The sequence below is a fragment of the Trichomycterus rosablanca genome, chromosome 2, assembly GCF_030014385.1.
Source record: "Trichomycterus rosablanca isolate fTriRos1 chromosome 2, fTriRos1.hap1, whole genome shotgun sequence".
Classification (NCBI taxonomy): Eukaryota; Metazoa; Chordata; class Actinopteri; order Siluriformes; family Trichomycteridae; genus Trichomycterus; species Trichomycterus rosablanca.
Genome location: NC_085989.1, coordinates 14,678,143 through 14,700,846, shown reverse-complemented (window position 1 = coordinate 14,700,846; position 22,704 = coordinate 14,678,143). Strand labels below are relative to the sequence as shown.

Genomic DNA, 22,704 nt, shown 5'->3' with positions numbered 1-22,704 from the left:
CTTTTTGCATGCAAATCAGTGATATCTGCCAGTCTTGATGTGTGTGCGGAGACCAGTTTACATTTTGTACCATAAAATATTGCAAACTACAGATGTGCTGAACAGACCTAACATTGAGTGCGTTTACATGTCCAAAATAAACAGATAACTGCAAGACAAAATATAACAGTATTCTAAATATTTCTTGGATTTACATGCATTTCTGTTATCTGATCATAAAAAACCTCTAATTTTCATCTAGTGTAAAGACAGTAAAGCTGCCTAATTTCAAATTAGTAAATTAATGTTTACTAATAAATTATTTTACTAAGAAAATAGCACTAATGTAAAACTTTGGTTTTATTATTATAACATATTACATTTCACATGCCATTGGTACTCAACTTGTGACTTTAAACATGTGGCTTTGACTTAATAAGTTGATTTTTTATGGCATATGCAGGTCGGGTGGTGCAGCGATAAAAACGCTAGCCCACTACTGCTAAAATCTGGTGTTTGAATCTCAGCAGGTTGGGTGTCTATACAGACATGACTGGCTATAGTGGGAGCAAACTAACAGCTGGAAAGTGTACTTGTCAGTGCACTCTCATTGCCTGTCCCAAGTCCAGATAAAATAAGAGTTGCGTCAGGAAAGGCATCCAGCATAAAATCTGATCGGGTATGCGGACCAGAATCGGAGAACAGATTTAGAAAAACTGATTAGTTAAATGCTACTAATTTGCTTAACCCAGCTTGCTTAATGTGATGTACTGAAATAGGAAAATCACTATACTTGAATTTCATTTCTGAACATGTGTCGTTTACATTACCACTTAAAAATGTGAACTGCAGAAATCCATGAATGAGATAAAAATGTGAAATTATTATTAGTATGAATGTAAACGCACCCACTGGTTTATTTTCAGTAATAAACAATCATGTTTGGTCTATATAACACGTATCTACCTGATGTTCTGCAATATTTTTTATGCTGAATGTGCCCCATAAATGACAGGTCACAATAGTTTGGAATAACATTGCAGTGAGTCCTGATGGTTTCCATTATTGATGTGTTCAGCCACTAACAGTGATGAATATGTTAACAGGATGAACACATACATGATCACCACATCAAAGGATTATCATATCTGTAGACACAAAACACAAATCACCATAAGTACAAACAAAGTAATAAGAAAATTATATATATATATATATTTAATTGTACATCATATTGTCTGATTATATATTGGATATTACCAGATATCAATGAAGTGCAAAACCCTGTCACATTTTAAATGTTACCTGGACTGTGGTCGTATCTCTGTTTCTCCAAAGAGCAGGTTTAAGGGTAATGACCTTTTGCCATACCTAAAAAGAGAACAATAGATAGTGTTAATTTGTTAAGAGTGTGCTTAAGTTTTAAATTAGTTTAATACTTCATTTGAATAAAGCTTGCAGCAAATGTACTTTTAACTTTATATTTTTCAATAGAGTTTGATTCCATTTTTTGTTCAGACAAAGTGCTTTTCATTTTATAAAAGCGCTGCAGTTTGAAATGTTTTAGAAATTTTGGCAATTAAGAAAGTAAATGGCCTTTCTGGTTCACTCATTTAAAGTTGAACAATTTGTATAATAGTTTTGGTTGCCTGTGTCATTGAAGATAGACACTTTTTGAACAGAAAACTTCACATCCATAAGTATTTTTTTCACAATCAAAAGTGACTATTTTTCATCTGTAAAGAAATGCAATTAAAATTCAATGTCGCCTTATTTCACAGCTGGCATGTCTTTATGCCGTGCAAGAACCATGTCAAAGAGAAGCTAATCTTAAAAGCATTGAGTGGGAGTCTTTTAATTAGACAATCAGCGGTGTATTCTTCGTGGATTAATACCGGCCTCTTAGAGACATGATGGAAAAACAAGTGGCCTAATTTTTCAGTAACAAAACACACTAGGATTTCTTCCCCACAGCTCTCTTTAAGTTCTACACAAATTTTTGTCATAGTTGGTAAACCTGTTATGCTCTGGTATAATCATCTTTCCAGCAGGATATGGCTCTTTCAGTTAAAGGTTTTACATGTAAGGAAATCAAACTCAAAATATGAAACATTTAAAACACTAAAACATGGTGTTTCTCAAAAATGTGTACTCATAATTATTTGTCTTGCTTAATAAAGTTATAAGGTTATACATACTGTATGTATAACTGATTAAAAACTATTTTTTTATGTAGGACTATACATTTTTTTAAAGAAAACAAGACAATGTTTCAACTACGGATTAAAAAGACTTTATCCTAACTAGAATCATAAAAAGCAAAGTTGTTTTAAACGTGTGTCTCTAAAAACGTGTTCCATACATATTTCTTTATATTTCTATACTCTTCTTTCTTTAGTGGACCTGGTTTACTGAAATACCTATATTTTTTTAAATATCATGAAATATTCATTGTGAGTCAGACCCTCCTATTCAACAACAGTGCCTGGCCTCACAAATGTTTTTTTTTTATTAATAGGCACATATTCTTACAGACACACAATCTTGTGAAAAGCCATCCCAGAAATGTTGAGGCTGTTTTAGTCATAAAGGTCCAACAAGCTTACGGTCATATTCAAATGTCTATCAACATTATGCATGCCCTCTGCACAGCTCACCTCTGTCTTGTGATCAGATTTATGTAGTGCCTCAATGCAGAGTAATATTTGGCCAGTTCCTCAGCAGGTGCATCTTCACCTGGGTTTTCTGGCTTTGTTGGATATCCCTCAGCCAGTGCAGCCAAACAAACCACAGCCAGCACACACACTACCCAGCTCACAAACAAACTAGCACAGGGACGCATCTAATGCAAAACAAGAAGACAATTCCAAATTAGTTTGACACTTCCAAATTAGTTTACATCAGACAAAAGATCTTGTTGATAACGTTTCTTATTTAAATAAAAGACAAAATATAAAAGAGAGGAACATAAACAGGTCACTATGGCACTCATGACAAACTGCTTTGTTCATCACACACTGTAAACAGAACCTCAAGACATCCCTTAACTAGAAAATGAAATCGTTTCGCGCATCAATGCAAGGTGCGATTCAAGGAGTAAACTTTATTTCAGTTCAAGTGAAATTGTGTCTTCACCTTTTTGAAGGAAACATAAATGATAAAGTAGTATTTTAGTTTTTTTTATTGGCCTGTTAGTATCATAATATTAAAAATGTGTATTAATTATATATAGGTTAATAACCAAGTAGATCCTTGTTTTCCAAAAAGAGATATTATTACCTATATGTGATCAGGATAATAAAGTAAACTATGACACATGGAATACACATATTTTTTTATAAAGCTTAGTAATAAAGGTCAGCTAAACAGAACATGTGTGATGTTAGTTGCTTAATGCACTTTAAAACACTTAAACACATTATGAAGTATAGTGCCACATTATTTTGGACATTTTACAGATATCCACATATTCTTTTGCAAATAACACAACCAGTCTCAATCACAAGGTTAAGGCTTTATTTATTTAGTTATTTGAAGATAAAATTCAATGATCACTGACTCTATATTTGAATACAAGACATATAGCTCCATTATTTAGCTCCGTTTTATTTTGTTGCACTGTTGCTCTTTTGTCCTGGTCAGAGACTCTCCTTCAGTATTCTACATATTAAACTTGAATTACTGTACGTTTAAGTAAGGTACTAAAAGGGTACACTTTTCTCTGTATAAATTTGATTCAACGATTTACTTATATTTTTTAAAATAAAATTTAATGATCAAGGTCAACTGTAGGGAACGTCTGAGGCATTCTGCTAACTACGCAATTAACCGTTATGTCTTTCACTCTAATTAATTTAAGCTTGATGCAAAACACCGGCTTTATGTTGTTAGCTGAATATGAGCTAAACTGACAAAAAGGCAATTAATAAAACAGCCCAATAAACGAACTATACTTAGCATACAGAACTAATACAACTATACAAATATACAAATATAGAAATGCAAACTTAAGTGCCCACAAATAGGCACCAGGTTGGTGTTTGTTGCAGAAACTTACTGTGAGGTTCGGCTTCTCTGTTCCTCTCCGCTTGTTGCTTCTGATGATGTTTAAAGCTCTGGCTCCTGTCTGCTTGAGTCTGAAGCTGCTCAGGTGGCTTTATATAGGGGTGCTCGCGTGCGGAGATGAGGCGCACGCACACTTTCAGCACGCGCACAAACGCGTGCTCCCACGCACACACGTCACCCACGAACTGAGGGCTCAGTCATCAATTTCGCTTACGCCTATAAAACAAGCATCTTTATCTTACTTGATTAGTGCTAGAATAAAACAAACAGTTTGAGGAACTATTTATGTCTGAAAGCTGAATGTGCTCTTAAAAGCAAACGATCACAGTTCTGGTGGTCCAACAATAGACAATAACATGAATCTACATGTAATACATCAACATTAATGTATTTATTTTTATGTATATCATATAACAGCTTCATTTTATTTTCACTGCAGTGGGTCCAGTCCCATGTGGAATACACCCTGGACAGGACAAAAATCCAGGTAGCAACAAATGCAAATACAATTAGAACATACCAAAAGCCTTGTCAGTACTGCTCCTAATAGTAAAATTGTCTATTCTTTTACAGGTCCATCTTGGTTAGTGTTGCTGTGGGTCCAACCAGAAATCCTGAGAGCCAGAAAACACTCTAATACATCACAGCCCACATACAATCACAAAAAGGGAATTTAAATAGGCCACTCCACCTTCTGCACGTTTTTGGAAAGAGACAGGAAACCAGATTTCCCGGAGAAAATCCACATGGATATAGAGATAACATTCAAAACTCTTTACAGACATTGAACAGAGGTGCCACATGAATAACAAATAAAGTGAATAACAAATAAAGTATTTCGATTATAAACATGCAGTGTGCTGTAGGAAAATTGATTTTTTTTTTTTTACAAAAACCATGGATCACCATTTAAAAATGAGGTAAAACAAGGTATCAGATCATTTCTGGTCTGTTTAAATTTTTTACACCTAAACATTGTTTTTAAAAAGGTTTATGTAAGAGACTTGAGAATAACATTATTTATACTGTTTTAATTTAAAGTAGTATTTAAGGGCAATAAAATTTATAAGAATTCAGATTGCAGTATTAATTACTTTATCATTCAATGTGAGACATTCAGTTTTGTTTAAAGTGTTTTAATGGTGTAAATATGGTCCCTACCTAATTTTCAACTTTCTCCTATGATCTCTCTTTGGAATTTTATTACCGGAAGACAGATTATTTAACTAATTTTATTAAAATTGCTTATATAATATTATTTCTCTGTTCACTGAGATTTCTTGTATGTTTCCATTCAATTCTTTAAACATATATAAAATGAGATATAAAATAAAATGAATATTTCCGATTGTAACTGTTTGTATGTGTGTGGGTTTGTGTGTGTATATACAAATTTCCTATGAATAACAAATTCCTGGTATCCTAGGGTGTTGTTGGCATGTGGTTGCTATGGTGTTCTAGATGATTAGTTATTTCTGGGTGGTTGCTGTGGTATCCTAAAATGATTTCATCCTAAATTGTTGCTACATTGCAACTGTACATCTAACTAAAATGTTGTCTTTAAGGACATGTCATAAACCAAACTAAATAATTTTTTATGTTGTTCCAGGTGGTTGCAAGGGTGTTGCTAATAATTGCTATATTATTTCATTTTTAAGTGGGGTTGTTGCTTTACAGTTGCTAAGGTTGTCTCAAATTATTGCTACAGCATTAAAATGTGGTTGCTGCGGTATACAATATAGCCTGGGTGTAACTGGTGAGTTGCTATTGAAAACAAGGTGGTTGCTATTATGTTGTTGGGTATTGCTATGGAGTGGCTATGGTATGCCGTGTTAATAGGTGGTTCATAGGGTATTCCAGGTGGTTGTTGTGATGTTGCCATATGTTTGGTATTCCATCCTAGCATATTTGCTAGTGTTGGAAAAACAGTTACTTAGGCAATACAGGTGGTTAGTAAGTGGTTGCAGGGTGGTTTATCAAGACCGTTGATAATCTCCCTTTGGGTCAAGATCTCATCCCGTGGGGTCAAAATGATCATGAGAACGGTGAGCAAAAATCCCAGAACTACACAGAGGGACCTGATGAATGACCTGCAGAGAGCTGGGACCAAAGTAACAAAGGCTACCATCAGTAACACACTATGCCGAGAGGGACTCAAATCCTGCAGTGCCAGGCGTGTCCCCCTGCTTAAGCCAGTACATGTCCAGGTCCGTCTGAAGTTTGCCAGAGAGCATATGGATGATCCAGAAGAGGATTGGGAGAATATCATGTGGTCAGATGAAACCAAAATGGAACTTTTTGGTAAAAACTCAACTCGTCGTGTTTGGATGAAGAAGAAGAACCCAAGAACACCATACCTACTGTGAAGCATGGGGGTGGAAACATCATGCTTTGGGGCTGTTTTTCTGCAAAGGGGACAGGACGACTGATCCGTGTTAAGGGAAGAATGAACGGGGCCATGTATCGTGAGATTTTAAGCCAAAACCTCCTTCCATCAGTGAGAGCATTGAAGATGGAACGTGGCTGGGTCTTCCAGCATGACAATGATCCCAAACACACCGCTTGGGCAACGAAGGAGTGGCTCCGTAAAAAGCATTTCAAGGTCCTGGAGTGGCCTAGCCAGTCTCCAGACCTCAACCCCATAGAAAATTTGTGGAGTCCGTGTTGCCCAGCGACAGCCCCAAAACATCACTGCTCTAGAGGAGATCTGCATGGGCCAAAATACCAGCTACAGTGTGTGCAAACCTGGTGAAGACTTACAGGAAACATTTGACCTCTGTCATTGCCAACAAAGGTTATGTTACAAAGTATTGAGTTGAACTTTTGTTATTGACCAAATACTTATTTTCCACCATAATTTACAAATAAATTCTTTAAAAATCCTACAATGTGATTTCCTGGATTTTTTTTTCTCATTTTGTCTCTCATAGTTGAAGTGTACCTATGATGAAAATTACAGACCTCTCTCATCTTTCTAAGTAGGAGAACTTGCACAATCAGTGGCTGACTAAATACTTTTTGACCCCACTGTATAAACATAACTATATATTTAAAAAAAAATATTTCAATAACAGGTATAAAATAACATGAAAAGCATTACAATTGCAATTCATACCTATTTTGTACTTTTCTAAACCTGCAGTTGTTAATTTCTTTACAAAGCTCCGCTTTGCTCTAAGTATAAACTAAGGGGTGGCATAGTCAGTTATTCTCTCTAAATGTTTTCTAAAAATGTTAATTTGTTTTGCACTTCTCGGCCACCGTAGTTGAGGTTGACAGAATCACTTCAAAATTACCTTCATCCTTTGGTTTATTTCATTTTCTTTTAAACATTTTCACATAAACTCGATATTAAGGCGTCGCTGTTTTTTAGGTCTTCATTTACCTTCCAGTTTTGTTGAATTGTGGGCTCTTTGTTATGTAAAAATGAGGTTTGATGAATCTGAATAAGACTGTAGTTCCTTTTCCAGCTGCTCTTGAGGTACCCTTATGAGGGCATTGGTTGTCCAGTAATCACAGAACAATATTGTTAATTAAATAAACGAATTTTAACAGGCACATAAACACGAAATAAACTTGTACATGTACACCCCCATGTGGAGGCTTTACGTTAAATCCTGTAAACCAGAGTGGAACCAGATTGCCATAATTTTCATTAGTTAAATATATTTAGTTTTGTGTTTCGTTTTGATGGATTGTTTGTGTTGCCTGGGTCACAGTAAAAATTATGGACAAAAGTTTGAAAAACCCTGGTTTAGACCATGTTCATCCAGAATTAGAATTAGATTTAATGCTGCCATTGTCTTTTACTGTCCCCCTTTTATTCCAAACTTAACTTAAAATATGTCCAATTGCTTTAACATGCGCAATATTAGACCTCTTTGGAGCAAAGTGGACCGGTCACATGGCAAACTCTGTAAGCGTACAAGTCCACGTAAATTGAGCTGCACATACCTTTTCACATGCTGCTGTTAAGGTTTTAATTTCAGCTAATTGGGCATAGCATGACTGAGGGACATTTACACTGGCTAGTGTTTAAAAAATGTTGTTGTCTGAATAGTAATGGACGACAACACAACCCGCTTGATTTCTGCCAGGCCCTTTTAAAGTGAGTCAGTACAAGTTCATTATCAATTCAGTCTGCATGTCTTCCCTTGGTTTTAGGAAGTTACTTGTAATCAATAATAGTAAATATGGGGGTTATCTAACTGCATCCATATCACTAACTGCTATATCCCATATCACTTTAGCTGCTTTCATCATTGACCACAAGTCAGCTGGTTGATTTACCTTGGAAAACATTAAGGTGACATGTGGTGATGCATTTGTGTCCTTGTACCATTGTGCAATATCTTCACTTAATTCAGCTACTGCAGCAACTCCCTGAGACCTTATGATTTTGTCACCAGTTGTCAGTATCACAGACTAATCATGCATACTGTGGTACCTTGTAACTCAACATCCCCTAAACTCATAATCTTTGAAACTCAACGCCCTTCATCAAGAAATTTGTACCCTTAAACTCAATGTTTGTGCGACTGCTGCATGAATGTTCAGTGCTCGGCTTGAGCAGTGCGGTAAAACATCATCAATCTGCATTTGTGTGGAATGACCATCAAATCCAGTCTGAAAGCTCCACATGTATCTGTGTTTATCTGGATTTTCCTCACTGTTTCACTTTTAAACTTGTGTTATAGCTCGAGGTTCTGAGAAATTTTGAGAATCAGCTTTTCTAAAAGAGTCTAAAATGCTTATTGTTAAAATAAAGCTTAATGTGACTTAATGTATTAAAAGAACAACATCGAAACACTACAATTAATTGTAGTCACAAATCCTCTTCCCACAACCTAACCATCTAACGAACCTAAACAATTTGCCTCCCTCTGCCTGTACATGCTAATCACCTATATAAGACTTGTCCCCATTTAAGATCTGCCTTGTCTAGTAGGTGGACCAAAGGTGGCCAGCTACTTACCTTACTCTATCACAATTGCTCTTGTGAACAGAGCAATCAGTTTTTCTAAGTGACTCCAGGTAGTCTGAGATAAGGGTCTACTTGTAAGTACTTTGATTCACTGATGTACTGCTTTTAGGGAGCATTCACAAATTTGAAAATGGGGACACACAATGTGAACAGTACACTATGTTCTACCACAGTATATTTGGGCTCATTTAATTTATTTATATAATATTGGCATGTATTGTAATTTGTATGGGTATTATTAAACTACACCCCACATAATAAAAAAAATCACTTTATTGTCACAAGCACATCCATTTTCAGCTCAGCACATGGCTTCTTTGTATTTGTTTTCATGTTACACCACTCTTGTTTTTGCCTCCTGTTTCTGATTTGTCCTGTTGTCAATCATCACCAGCTCATCCTGATTTGATGAATAAGACTCTTGTGTATATAATCCCCTCTGCGTGTAGCGCTCTTTGTGGGTCATTGTATGTGTACTTTGAATGTTAGTGTGTGTCATGTATTGGCATTTCTTTGTATTGTTGTTTATAAGGCCATGTTCTTTTTATTATTTAGATTTAGGCAGGGTTTCATGTTCTTGTAGTTACTGTGTTACAGCTTTCTTGATGCAGTGTTCTCACTGTCTTGATTGTATATGTTTCTTGTCTAGTATGTGTTTAGAGTTATACAAATGTAATTTAGTTTAATAAATTTAGCAAGAAAAAAACTCACTGATCACCATTATTTCTTAATTTTTAGTCAGAAGATGCCTTTTTTTTCAATATTCCATTATTTCCAAATAAATACTTTGTACTACTTGTAATACTTTGACCCTGATCATGAATACTTTGTTTTTGGTGTATACTTTGGTGGCCTTCATTCCTACACTCTACAGTGACTCTTACATTCCTTAATTATTTACACCACTGTTCATTTTTGTTGATCACACATATGCACATAGTCTGTATACACTACCTTTAGATACAAATTTTTTTTATCATTCCTGATGCTCTTGGACATAATATACTCTCAGAATCATGCCTGCCACCACCATGAATCACAGTAGGGATAACATTAGCCAAGTAGTATGTAGTGTTTTTTTGTGCTTGCTGCTCTGCCTACAGAGTTAAAATTTTCTCCATCAGACCATAGAATCTTTTTGATGTGTGCATGTGTCATAAGCCTTCAATTAACAGTAGCTTACAGTTGGAGTGCTTGTTGATAACTGAAATTGATTATAGGCCAAACTGCTTCCAATTCAAATTTTTTAAAAGGCCATGGTGGTCCTTAAATATTATTATTTTTATGTAATTGGCCTGAATTATGCCTTGCCACATTTGGTGCAAATATATTATTAAAATAAATTATTAACAAATGATTAGACCCTTTGTAAATTGTTAAATAATGTTAATGTTAATAGTATTGAAGAGATTCTTAAATGTATGTATTCTTGTAAGAGACTGTAATAGAGTCTTAAATGTATATATTTACAATAAAATTTTGCTTATTATATGATTTGTAGTAAAAATGTTGCTTTTAATTCAAGAAAATGCTAAATAGAAGAATGTTCACTACAGGGGTCTCAGATTTTGTAGGTTTGCAAAAACTAAAATGATGGGGGGTTTAGGCGAGACAATAGGTGCGGACACACGCGGAGATGCTCTTAAACAATAGATTTATTAATAACAAAACAAAGAGCTACATAGCAATAATCAAAAGGCTAACTTGGCATGAGCAATAATCACAAGGCTAACTTGACATGAGCAATCCTCAAAATGCTAACTTAACAACAAGAATTAAACATGAACAAAAACTTAACATACCGTAACTCATGGAGCAAGGAACATGGCACAAGAGAACATGGCATGAAAAGACAAAACAGTTCACAATGTGTGTGCTCCAGTGCACCTCTTAAATGGAGGGCAGCTGGAACCAATCATGAGCTCGAGGCGTGGCAGGAGACAGAGTGTGCTCCTGGAGAGGGGGGCGTGGCACACAAGCTACAGAGCACACAGAGGCTACAAGTGTTACATAACCCCCCCCTAAAGGCACTCCTCCTGGAGTGCCTAAAACACACACACACAAAAAACTAGGAGGTCCTGGGCCCTGCGGGGCAAATTTAAAGTCATTAAGTACATCTTGAGGCAGGCATGACATAAGTGCTGTAACGCAGGTTGCTGATGGAAAACCAGCCAACAAGAGTTTAGAAGCAACCTCTGGGGGTGTTGACTTAACAGAAGCACCATCGGGGGGGCACCAACTTGGAAACAGAAGCACCGTCAGGGAGCGCCAACATGGAAACAGGAGCGCCATCGGGGGGCGCCAACTCAGGAACAGAAGCGCCATCAGGGAGTGCCAACATGGAAACAGAAGCGCCATCGGGGGGCGCCAACTCAGGAACAGAAGCGCCATCGGGGAGCGCCAACATGGAAACAGGAGCGCCATCGGGGGGCACCAACTCAGGAACAGAAGCGCCGACAGGGAGCGCTAACATGGAACAAGGAGCGCCATTGGGGGGCACCAACTCGGAAACAGAAGCGCCATCAGGGAGCGCCAACATGGAAACAGAAGCGCAATCGGGGGGCACCAACTCAGGAACAGAAGCGCTGTCAGGGCGCGCTAACATGGAAAAAGGAGCGCCATCGGGTTGCGCCAACTCGGGAACAAAAACCAGCTGCGTGGAGCCTGGCGAAGAGGCTTCGGGAGTCAGCTGCGTGGAGCCTGGCGAAGAGGCTTCGGGAGTCAGCTGCGTGGAGCCTGGCGAAGAGGCTTCGGGAGTCAGCTGCGAGGACCCTTGAGAAGAGGCGTCCGGAGTCAGCTGCGAGGACCCTGTAGAAACTCCTTGAATCAGCTGCGAGGACCCTGGAGAAACTCCTTGAATCAGCTGCGAGGACCCTGGAGAGGTGTCCAAAGTCAGCTGCGAATACACTGGGGAAACATCATTAACCAGCTGCAAGGACCCTGGAGAGGCGTCCTAAGTCAGCTGCAAAAACACTGAAGAAACATCATGAATCAACTGCTTGGAACCTGAAGATACGTCTTGAATCAGCTGCTTGAACCCTGGAGGGACGTCTTGAATCAGCTGCTTGGAACCTGAAGAGGCTTCGTGAATCAGCTGCTTGGAACCTGAAGATTCGTCTTGAATCAGCTGCTTGGAACCTGAAGAGGCTTCATGAATCAGCTGCTTGAACCCTGGAGGGACGTCTTGAATCAGCTGCTTGGAACCTGAAGAGGCTTCATGAATCAGCTGCTTGGAACCTGAAGATTCGTCTTGAATCAGCTGCTTGAAACCTGAAGAGGCTTCGTGAATCAGCTGCTTGGAACCTGAAGATTCGTCTTGAATCAGCTGCTTGGAACCTGAAGAGGTTTCGTGAATCAGCTGCTTGGAACCTGGTGGCGGCAGCAACAGAGCTGAAGGAGAATTGTCTGTAGTAGACTGTGGCTTGAACTCTGCAGACTGGAACATAAAGCTTGGAACTTTAACAGGAAACAAAACTGAAGAGGACTTGGAACTGTTTGACTCTGCCTGGGCGGCAGGAGGGCCCGAAAGTAAAGACAGACCATCTCTGAAACCCTGACCTGCTGACTGACACCTACGACCGAAAGAGACAGACGAACAAGGAACAGGAAAAGACAAACTAGAACTCCTGGAAACTGACTTGGAAACATGACTAACTTGAACAGACGGACAAGACATGACAGGCTGACTGACCTGAAACTGAATACCTGAAACTGGCAAACAAACAGAAGGACCCCTGGAGCCATTGGGGTCTTTACAAAGAGTATGACTAGACAAACTAAAACTCCTGGAACCAGACTTGGAGACATGACTGACTTGGACAGACGGACAAGACATGACCGGCTGACTGACCTGAACCTGAATACCTGGAACTGGCGAACATGACATGGACTGAACTGGCAGGGTACGGCCATGGACTTTCTTAGACATAGACTTAGGCTGACTATGAGTCAAGGAAACAGACGGGACCAGCAGAGGACTCACCTGAACTTGAGTACCTGAAACTGGAGCCGATGAACAGACAGAAGGACCCCTGGAGCCATTGGGATCTTTACAAGGAACATGACTAGACAAAATAGAACTCCTGGAAACTGACTTGGAAACATGACTAACTTGAACAGACGGACAAGACATGTCAGGCTGACTGACCTGAAACTGAATACCTGAAACTGGCAAACAAACAGAAGGACCCCTGGAGCCATTGGGGTCTTTATAAGGAACATGACTAGCCAAACTATCATGACTGGCTCCTAACATGGACATGGGAGGATCACGAGCATTAATAGCGGGCACTGGCACCACATCAGCAGTGGGCACTGGGGGAAATTTAACATCCCCAGTGGGCACTGGATGCCAGGTATAAGCTGCAGTGGGCGCTTTGCTGCATGAAAATTTTGCTCTCATGAGGTCCTCAAACACCTTAACCGAGTTCAGCACAGCTCCCCTGTCAGACCACAGCTGCCTGGCCCACTCACGAGCGACACCCCTCAGTCTAGACATCATGAATTGTACCTTGTCGATTTCAGCTGGCTGGGGGTCCAGAAGGTGCTGCAGGTAGAGCTGGCTCTGCAGAAGGAAGCTTCCATCATATGGAGCCGGCCTACTAAGCAGTAGGATCTGAGGAAACCTCATGGAGTTAAACTCCGGGAAGACATGAACAAAAAACATCTCGCTGTGTCATTAATTGGTGAACTGTTATGTCACGAACGGGGGGTTTGGGCGAGACAATAGGTGCGGACACACACGCAGAGATGCTCTTAAACAATAGATTTATTAATAACAAAACAGAGCTACAGTGTATCACAAAAGTGAGTACACCCCTCACATTTCTGCAGATATTTAAGTATATCTTTTCATGGGACAACACTGACAAAATGACACTTTGACACAATGAAAAGTAGTCTGTGTGCAGCTTATATAACAGTGTAAATTTATTCTTCCCTCAAAATAACTCAATATACAGCTATTAATGTCTAAACCACCGGCAACAAAAGTGAGTACACCCCTTAGTGAAAGTTCCTGAAGTGTCAATATTTTGTGTGGCCACCATTATTTCCCAGAACTGCCTTAACTCTCCTGGGCATGGAGTTTACCAGAGCTTCACAGGTTGCCACTGGAATGCTTTTCCACTCCTCCATGACGACATCACGGAGCTGGCGGATATTCGAGACTTTGTGCTCCTCCACCTTCCGCTTGAGGATGCCCCAAAGATGTTCTATTGGGTTTAGATCTGGAGACATGCTTGGCCAGTCCATCACCTTTACCCTCAGCCTCTTCAATAAAGCAGTGGTCGTCTTAGAGGTGTGTTTGGGGTCATTATCATGCTGGAACACTGCCCTGCGACCCAGTTTCCGGAGGGAGGGGATCATGCTCTGCTTCAGTATTTCACAGTACATATTGGAGTTCATGTGTCCCTCAATGAAATGTAACTCCCCAACACCTGCTGCACTCATGCAGCCCCAGACCATGGCATTCCCACCACCATGCTTGACTGTAGGCATGACACACTTATCTTTGTACTCCTCACCTGATTGCCACCACACATGCTTGAGACCATCTGAACCAAACAAATTAATATTGGTCTCATCAGACCATAGGACATGGTTCCAGTAATCCATGTCCTTTGTTGACATGTCTTCAGCAAACTGTTTGCGGGCTTTCTTTTGTAGAGACTTCAGAAGAGGCTTCCTTCTGGGGTGACAGCCATGCAGACCAATTTGATGTAGTGTGCGGCGTATGGTCTGAGCACTGATAGGCTGACCCCCCACCTTTTCAATCTCTGCAGCAATGCTGACAGCACTCCTGCGCCTATCTTTCAAAGACAGCAGTTGGATGTGACGCTGAGCACGTGCACTCAGCTTCTTTGGACGACCAACGCGAGGTCTGTTCTAAGTGGACCCTGCTCTTTTAAAACGCTGGATGATCTTGGCCACTGTGCTGCAGCTCAGTTTCAGGGTGTTGGCAATCTTCTTGTAGCCTTGGCCATCTTCATGTAGCGCAACAATTCGTCTTTTAAGATCCTCAGAGAGTTCTTTGCCATGAGGTGCCATGTTGGAACTTTCAGTGACCAGTATGAGAGAGTGTGAGAGCTGTACTACTAAATTGAACACACCTGCTCCCTATGCACACCCGAGACCTAGTAACACTAGCGAGTCACATGACATTTTGGAGGGAAAATTACAAGCAGTGCTCAATTTGGACATTTAGGGGTGTAGTCTCTTAGGGGTGTACTCACTTTTGTTGCCGGTGGTTTAGACATTAATGGCTGTATATTGAGTTATTTTGAGGGAAGAATAAATTTACACTGTTATATAAGCTGCACACAGACTACTTTTCATTGTGTCAAAGTGTCATTTTGTCAGTGTTGTCCCATGAAAAGATATACTTAAATATCTGCAGAAATGTGAGGGGTGTACTCACTTTTGTGATACACTGTACATAGCAATAATCAAAAGGCTAACTTGGCATGAGCAATAATCACAAGGCTAACTTGACATGAGCAATCCTCAAAATACTAACTTAACAACAAAAACTAAACATGAACAAAAAGTCAAGTCAAGTCAACTTTATTTATATAGCGCTTTTTACAATAGACATTGTCTCAAAGCAACTTTACAAAATCCAGGACCAACAGATACAAAAAACCCCTGTTGAGCAAGCCGAGGGCGACTGTGGCAAGGAAAAACTCCCTGAAAATTACAGGAAGAAACCTTAAGAGGAACCAGACTCAGCAGGGCCCATCCTTCTTGGGTGGCCTGGAGGATACTTTAAATAAATACACGATTTACACAGAGCATACGAACACAGAATAGATAAATAGATAAATAGATAAATAATAATAGAGTTGTTCTTCGCTGTAGTCTTCAATAATGTCTGTAGTGATTTCTTGTCATTCTTGGTGCAATTACTCCAGACCCGTCACATCCGGCAGGAGCAGCATAGTTGTCACGGCAGTCTCGACTTTAATCCTTAACCTCGGCGGGTAAACAGGTTTCCATCAGAATGCCTTTGGAGTAAAACAACAAAGAATGTAGTTAATAATGTACAATGCTAGTTGAGTAAAACAGTTTTACAGAGAATTTTAGACTCCGGCAGCCCTAATTATTACAGCATAACTAAAAGGGCTTTCACAGGACATCAGCGCCCACCTCTCCAACCCAAACCGGAGTGATCGGACAAGAGAGGCAGAATGACAGCAACCCAACATCCCTGATCACCACAAGTTTCTATGACCAAGAACCCCCAAGCTCTGCGCCTTTGTCTATATTAATCAAAAGCCTGAGAAAATAAATATGTTTTCAGTCTAGACTTAAACATTGAGACTGTGTCCGAATCCCGAACAGAGGCAGGAAGATTATTCCAAAGTTGTGGAGCTTTGTAAGAAAATGCTCTTCCACCAGCTGTGGTCTTTTTAATTTTAGGAACTATAAGTAACCCTGCATCTTGTGAACGAAGTGGACGCGCTGGGCTGTAGTGATTAATAAGTTCACTCAGATACTGTGGAGCCAGACCATGTAGCGCTTTATAGGTTAGTAAAAGTATTTTGTAATCAATGCGGAATTTAACTGGCAGCCAGTGTAGAGATGATAGAACAGGACTGATATGATCAAATTTTTTAGTTCTAGTTAGCACTCGAGCTGCTGCATTTTGAACTAACTGGAGTTTGTTTATGGATCTACCAGAGCATCCAGTGAGAAGAGCATTACAATAATCTAACCGAGCAGTTATAAACGCATGGATCAGTTTTTCAGTGTCATTAACAGATAGTATATTTCTTATTTTAGAGATATTACGCAAATGATAGAAAGCAACTCTAGTAATATTATTAATGTGTGTATCAAAGGAAAGATCTGAATCTATTGTGACACCCAAGTTTTTTACATCTGGGCTGGGAGTAACAGAGAAAGTGTTTAGGTTTAGCACCAGGTTAGACAACTTGTCTCTTGCAGCTTTAGAGCCAACAAGTAAAACCTCAGTTTTATCTGAATTAAGTAAAAGAAAATTACACGACATCCAGTTTTTTATGTCGTTTACACAATCTTCTATCTTACTGATTGTGTCAGTATCATTTGGTTTGGCTGATATATACAGCTGTGTGTCATCTGCATAGCAGTGAAATTTTATGCCATGTTTATGAATAATTTCACCTAGTGGAAGCATATAGAGTGTAAATAATAGCGGTCCAAGTACCGACCCCTGTGGAACACCACACTTTACTTTTGTAGTTTCCGAGCATTTATTATTTACATAAACAAATTGCGAGCGGTCAGTCAGATATGATTGAAACCAAGAGAGTGCGAGTCCTTTAACACCTACTGTATTTTCTAGCCTATCCAGTAAAATGTTATGATCGACCGTATCAAACGCTGCGCTAAGATCTAATAGAACAAGAAAAGAGACACATCCATTATCAGAAGACATTAACAACTCGTTAACTACTCTAATTAATGCGGTTTCGGTACTATGATTGGGTCTAAATCCTGATTGAAATTTTTCATGAATACAATTTTCATTCAAATAAGAACATAATTGTTTGGAAACTACTTTTTCTAATAATTTATAGACAAAAGGAAGGTTTGAAATTGGCCTATAATTAGCTAGTACATGTGGATCAAGATTAGGTTTTTTAATCAGGGGTTTAATAACGGCACTTTTAAACAATTTAGGTACATACCCAAGGCTAAGGGATGCATTGATTAATGTAAGCAGGGGCTCTACAATAGCTGGGAGTAAATCTTTAAGTAAACGAGTTGGAACAGGATCGAGTATACACGATGATGACTTAGATGATTTAATCAACACAGTTAGTTCATTTTGGGAGATTGGATTAAAGGAATTTAGTTGAATTAACTCGTTACTATTATCACCAATGCTGCTCGGAGTGAGTCCATACTTAACATTGGCAAGTGACACACTTTGACTCTGAAGTCGTATTTTTTCTATCTTGTCATTAAAGAACATTAAAGAACTTAACATACCGTAACTCATGGAGCAAGGAACATGGAGCAAGGAACATGGAGCAAGGAACATGGCACAAGAGAACATGGCACAAGAGAACATGGCACAAGAGAACATGGCACAAGAGAACATGGCATGAAAAGACAAAACAGTTCACAATGTGTGTGCTCCAGTGCACCTCTTAAATGGAGGGCAGCTGGAACCAATCATGAGCTCGAGGCGTGGCAGGAGACAGAGTGTGCTCCTGGAGAGGGGGGCGTGGCACACAAGCTCCAGAGCACACAGAGGCTACAAGTGTTACAGATAGACAGTATTAGATACCACAAATGAATCATGGGTTTTTTCAAAGGTGTTGTTGGCTATTAAATGTCTAACGTAAAATAATAATAATCACCTTTTTGTAATTGTGGTGCCGCTTTTGTGCAGTTGTATTTAAGGTTGTGGGTCACTCTAGTGGACATGCAATTTTTATAGTAACCAAAGAATTTTTAGACCAGCTCATTATTTTGATGTGTTAGAAGCAGGAAAAATGGGCAAGCGTAAGGATTTGAGCGAGTTTGACAAGGGCCAAATTGTGATAGCTAGACGACTGGGTCAGAGCATCTCCAAAACTGCAGCTCTTGTGGGGTGTTCCCGGTCTGCAGTGGTCAGTATCTATCTAAAGTGGTCCAAGGGAGGAACAGTGGTAAACCGGCAACATGGTCATGGGCAGCAAAGGCTCATTGATGCATGTGGAGAGCGAAGGCTGGCCCGTGTGTTCCGATCCAACAGACAAGCTACTGTACAGCTACAGAATACACAGTGCATCACAGTTTGTTGTGTATGGGGCTGCATAGCCGCAGACCAGTCAGGGTGCCCATGCTGACCCCTGTCCACCGCCGAAAGCGCCAACAATAGGCACGTGAGCATCGGAACTGGACCACGGAGCAATGGAAGAAGGTGACCTGGTCTGATGAATCATGTTTTCTTTTACATCACGTGGCCGGGTGCGTGTGCGTTGCTTACCTGGGAAACACATGGCACCAGGATGCACTATGGGAAGAAGGCAAGCCGGCGGAGGTAGTGTGATGCTTTGTGCAATGTTCTTCTGGGAAACCTTGGGTCCTGCCATCCATGTGGATGTTACTTTGACAAGCACCACCTACCTAAGCATTGTTACAGACCATGTACATCCTTTCATGGAAACGGTATTCCCTGATGGCTGTGGCCTCTTTCAGCAGGATAATGCACCCTGCCACAAAGCAAAAAATGGTTCAGGAACGGTTTGAGGAGCACAACGAGTTTGAGGTGTTGACTTGGCCTCCAAATTCCCCAGACCTCAATCCAATCGAGCATCTGTTGGATGTGCTGGACAAAGAAGTCCGATCCATGGAGGCCCCACCTCGCAACTTACAGGAGTTAAAGGATCTGCTGCTTACATCTTGGTGCCAGATACCACAGCACACCTTCAGGGGTCTAGTGGAGTCCATGCCTTGATGGGTCAGAGCTGTTTTGGCAACAAAAGGGGGACCAACACAATATTAGGATAATGTTATGCCTGATCAATGTATATTATTTATTTATATTTATATATAATGCTGTTAACCCCCTGCTGATAAGATTACTCACCAGTTTCAAAGAGAAATTGCAGTTTTACCTAATGCAAAACATGCAGTAATTTGACCTAATTTTTTAAATTATATTTGAGCTAAAATCCCATTATCTGCGCTAGTATGACATGTGCAATCCAATTAAGTACATACACTCTGCCCTGTATTTTTAGAACAAATATTTAGAGGATAATTTGATATTTATTTACTTAGTGGATAATTCTCACATTTCCTTACTGGTGTCAACAACTGCAGCAAAGTAATTTAATTACTATATTATTGTAACACTAATGTTGTGTAGAGTCTGAACCATGTTCTTTATTTATATTTTACTAGGCAGACAATAGGAGGTGTACATGATGGTATGTGATAGGCTGATTGTTGCTCCCTCTCATGTTGCTGCCTTATCATTTTCTAATCATGTCTGATTTAAGCAACTGTAGATCTGAATGAAGGGCAGCTTTGATTGCCTATTCGTTGTAGTTCAGAATTGTTTATTGATCACTGTTTTGTGCATTTTTCAGAAACCTCATGTGTTTACTTCTTATCTTAAACATGACATGAATCTTCAGACTTTACAACAATGAGCTTAATACTAAAACTCACAGGCTGCACAACTAACTAGAATGATTCCTGTAATTAGGAAGGCCATAGAAAGAGTTCTATTAAAGCACTCTTGAATAATTTTAGCAGTGGGTATTGGGGCATAATTATTCTAATAAGAAAACATTTAAAGTAAAGCAAAGAGTGTTTGTATGTTCAGCACATAGTTGTGAGCTGCTACATAATCATGCCAAGATATGCATTCTATCATGGATCTTCCACTATAGCCATTCTAGAAATGTGAAGTGTATGACATTCAGGTTTTGATAAGGCTGGGTCATCCAGGTGCAAATTAAATTTTGAAGGTATTTTTGCTAGTACTTTCAGGGTAATGAGCAACTATCCAGTAAATTGCTGTGTATTCATGTCAGTAAACTTCCACATGTTTCTTTTTGTTAATGGAATTTTATATACAAACCCCATTTCCAGAAAGGTTGGAACATTGTAAAGTGCATTTGTTTTTTTTGTTTTTTAAACATGTGAACAAAGAAATGTACAATGCATATTATCATACCCTATAGAAAACATTGTCTTGTTACATTATACCATAAAAAAAGAAAATAAATGAAGTCTAACTTTTTCTAGCTGTATTTATACATTATAATCAAAGTAAAAATCACACTTTTCTTTTTAAAAATGTGATAAATTATTATAATATATAAAATCTCTGGTTTGGATAAGTAACTAGCCCCTTAGAGTAACCATTAAAAACAGATTAGACACCGGGGCCATATTCATGAAGCGCCTAGGAATTCTCTCAGAGAGCTCAGCTTTTAAACTTCTAGCCAGGAGTTTTAGCTTAAGAGCAATTTAGGACCAATTTCAGGGCAACTCTGAGCAAGGAAAAGACAAAAACCTTTAACCCCAGTTACACACAAATTAATTTGCTTTAAATTATTCAGTCTAATTGGCCACATTCTGCCACTAGTAGTCATGTGAGAACACTCCCACCTTGTGGTGAGATTAAGTACATTTATGTGGTTGAGTAGCCAATTTATTTAAAACTTTAATAATTGAAGGAGTACAAGTACATCAACATCCATTCTTTGTGTTTTCACCTAAATAAAGCATAATATGTGAGTGTAATAGCATTTAGTTGATTTAGTTTAGTTGGCATCCTGACAACTGTTATTCCAGTTTTTGTCATGACTCACCACTTTAAAAAGAGAAGATAGGTTTAGATGAGGGCAGAATAGAGCAGATATCACTGCTGCCACCCAAGTGTAGTTGTACCTAAGTAAAAAACAATTTCCTAAGCCTTGATGACAATAGCTGCAATTGGCTTCATATAACTTTCTTTTCATATAACATCTCCTCCAACCAAAATGTTCGGTTTACGGCTATGGCTTTGTAATATTGTAAAAAGATGCAAGAAATTCGACAATTTTTAGTCCACTATTTAATATGCGTGAACTTCAAACCCTCTGTATTATGTAAATCAATTTAATTCAGAAACTCTGCTGAGTTCTCTGGAACTGACCGTATTTTAGATGGACCAAAAGGCAATAAAAATGTGTGCTCTGGTGTTTGGCAATGCCAGGCCTCATTCTGCACGTGCTTCAACAGTGTGACATTTTACACACAGAGTGCATGTGCTTGACTGGCCTGGCTGCAGTCCAGATCCGCTATCTCCTATTGAAAATGATGGCTCTTTGGGGCAATCCACTCTCCCAGGGTGGGTCCATTGTGAAGCCCAAAATGCTGCAACATTGTGGTACCACACACCAGTGGAAAACTGGACTGGACCAAGTAGCCAAGTAGCCTCCCCTGTTTCAGAAAAATGCAAGTGTACCACGTGAGAAACCATGATTTATAGAAAAACACTTCCACCTGAAGTGAATTGCCCTGTCTTAACTTCTTTTATATGTTATGCAGACATCAAATTCTGCAAGTTGTGACAGTATGGAAAATGCAAATAAAAACACAAAGTTTCTTACATTTAATTTGACTTTATTTCACTGCAGATAGTATTTTATATACAGATATTTTATGTTTTCTCTGGTCAACTTCATTTAATTTCTTAATATGCTTCCATCCCTGCATTTCAGGCCTGCAAAATTTAGCTGTACCCTCTTCTTCCACAGCCATGTCTTTGAAATGTGTGCGGCATTTGGTTTTGCAATGTCTTGTTTTCTTCTCTGAAAAAGATGTCGTTCTGAAGGCAGCTTATGTTGCTATATACAGTGTATCACAAAAGTGAGTACACCCCTCACATTTCTGCAGATATTTAAGTATATCTTTTCATGGGACAACACTGACAAAATGACACTTTGACACAATGAAAAGTAGTCTGTGTGCAGCTTATATAACAGTGTAAATTTATTCTTCCCTCAAAATAACTCAATATACAGCCATTAATGTCTAAACCACCGGCAACAAAAGTGAGTACACCCCTTAGTGAAAGTTCCTGAAGTGTCAATATTTTGTGTGGCCACCATTATTTCCCAGAACTGCCTTAACTCTCCTGGGCATGGAGTTTACCAGAGCTTCACAGGTTGCCACTGGAATGCTTTTCCACTCCTCCATGA

At 39.2% G+C, this 22,704-nt stretch overlaps 1 protein-coding gene across 1 annotated transcript; it reads right to left on the bottom strand.

Annotated features, from left to right (window-relative positions):
* Positions 1-1,102: 1,102 nt before the first annotated feature.
* Positions 1,103-11,518, bottom strand: npy (neuropeptide Y). Its single transcript, XM_062990171.1, has 4 exons — positions 11,507-11,518; positions 2,637-2,821; positions 1,285-1,350; positions 1,103-1,127 (listed from the first exon to the last, which is right to left on the bottom strand). Exons 1-4 carry the CDS (start codon positions 11,516-11,518, stop codon positions 1,103-1,105), a joined length of 288 nt encoding a protein of 95 aa, XP_062846241.1.
* Positions 11,519-22,704: the final 11,186 nt, after the last annotated feature.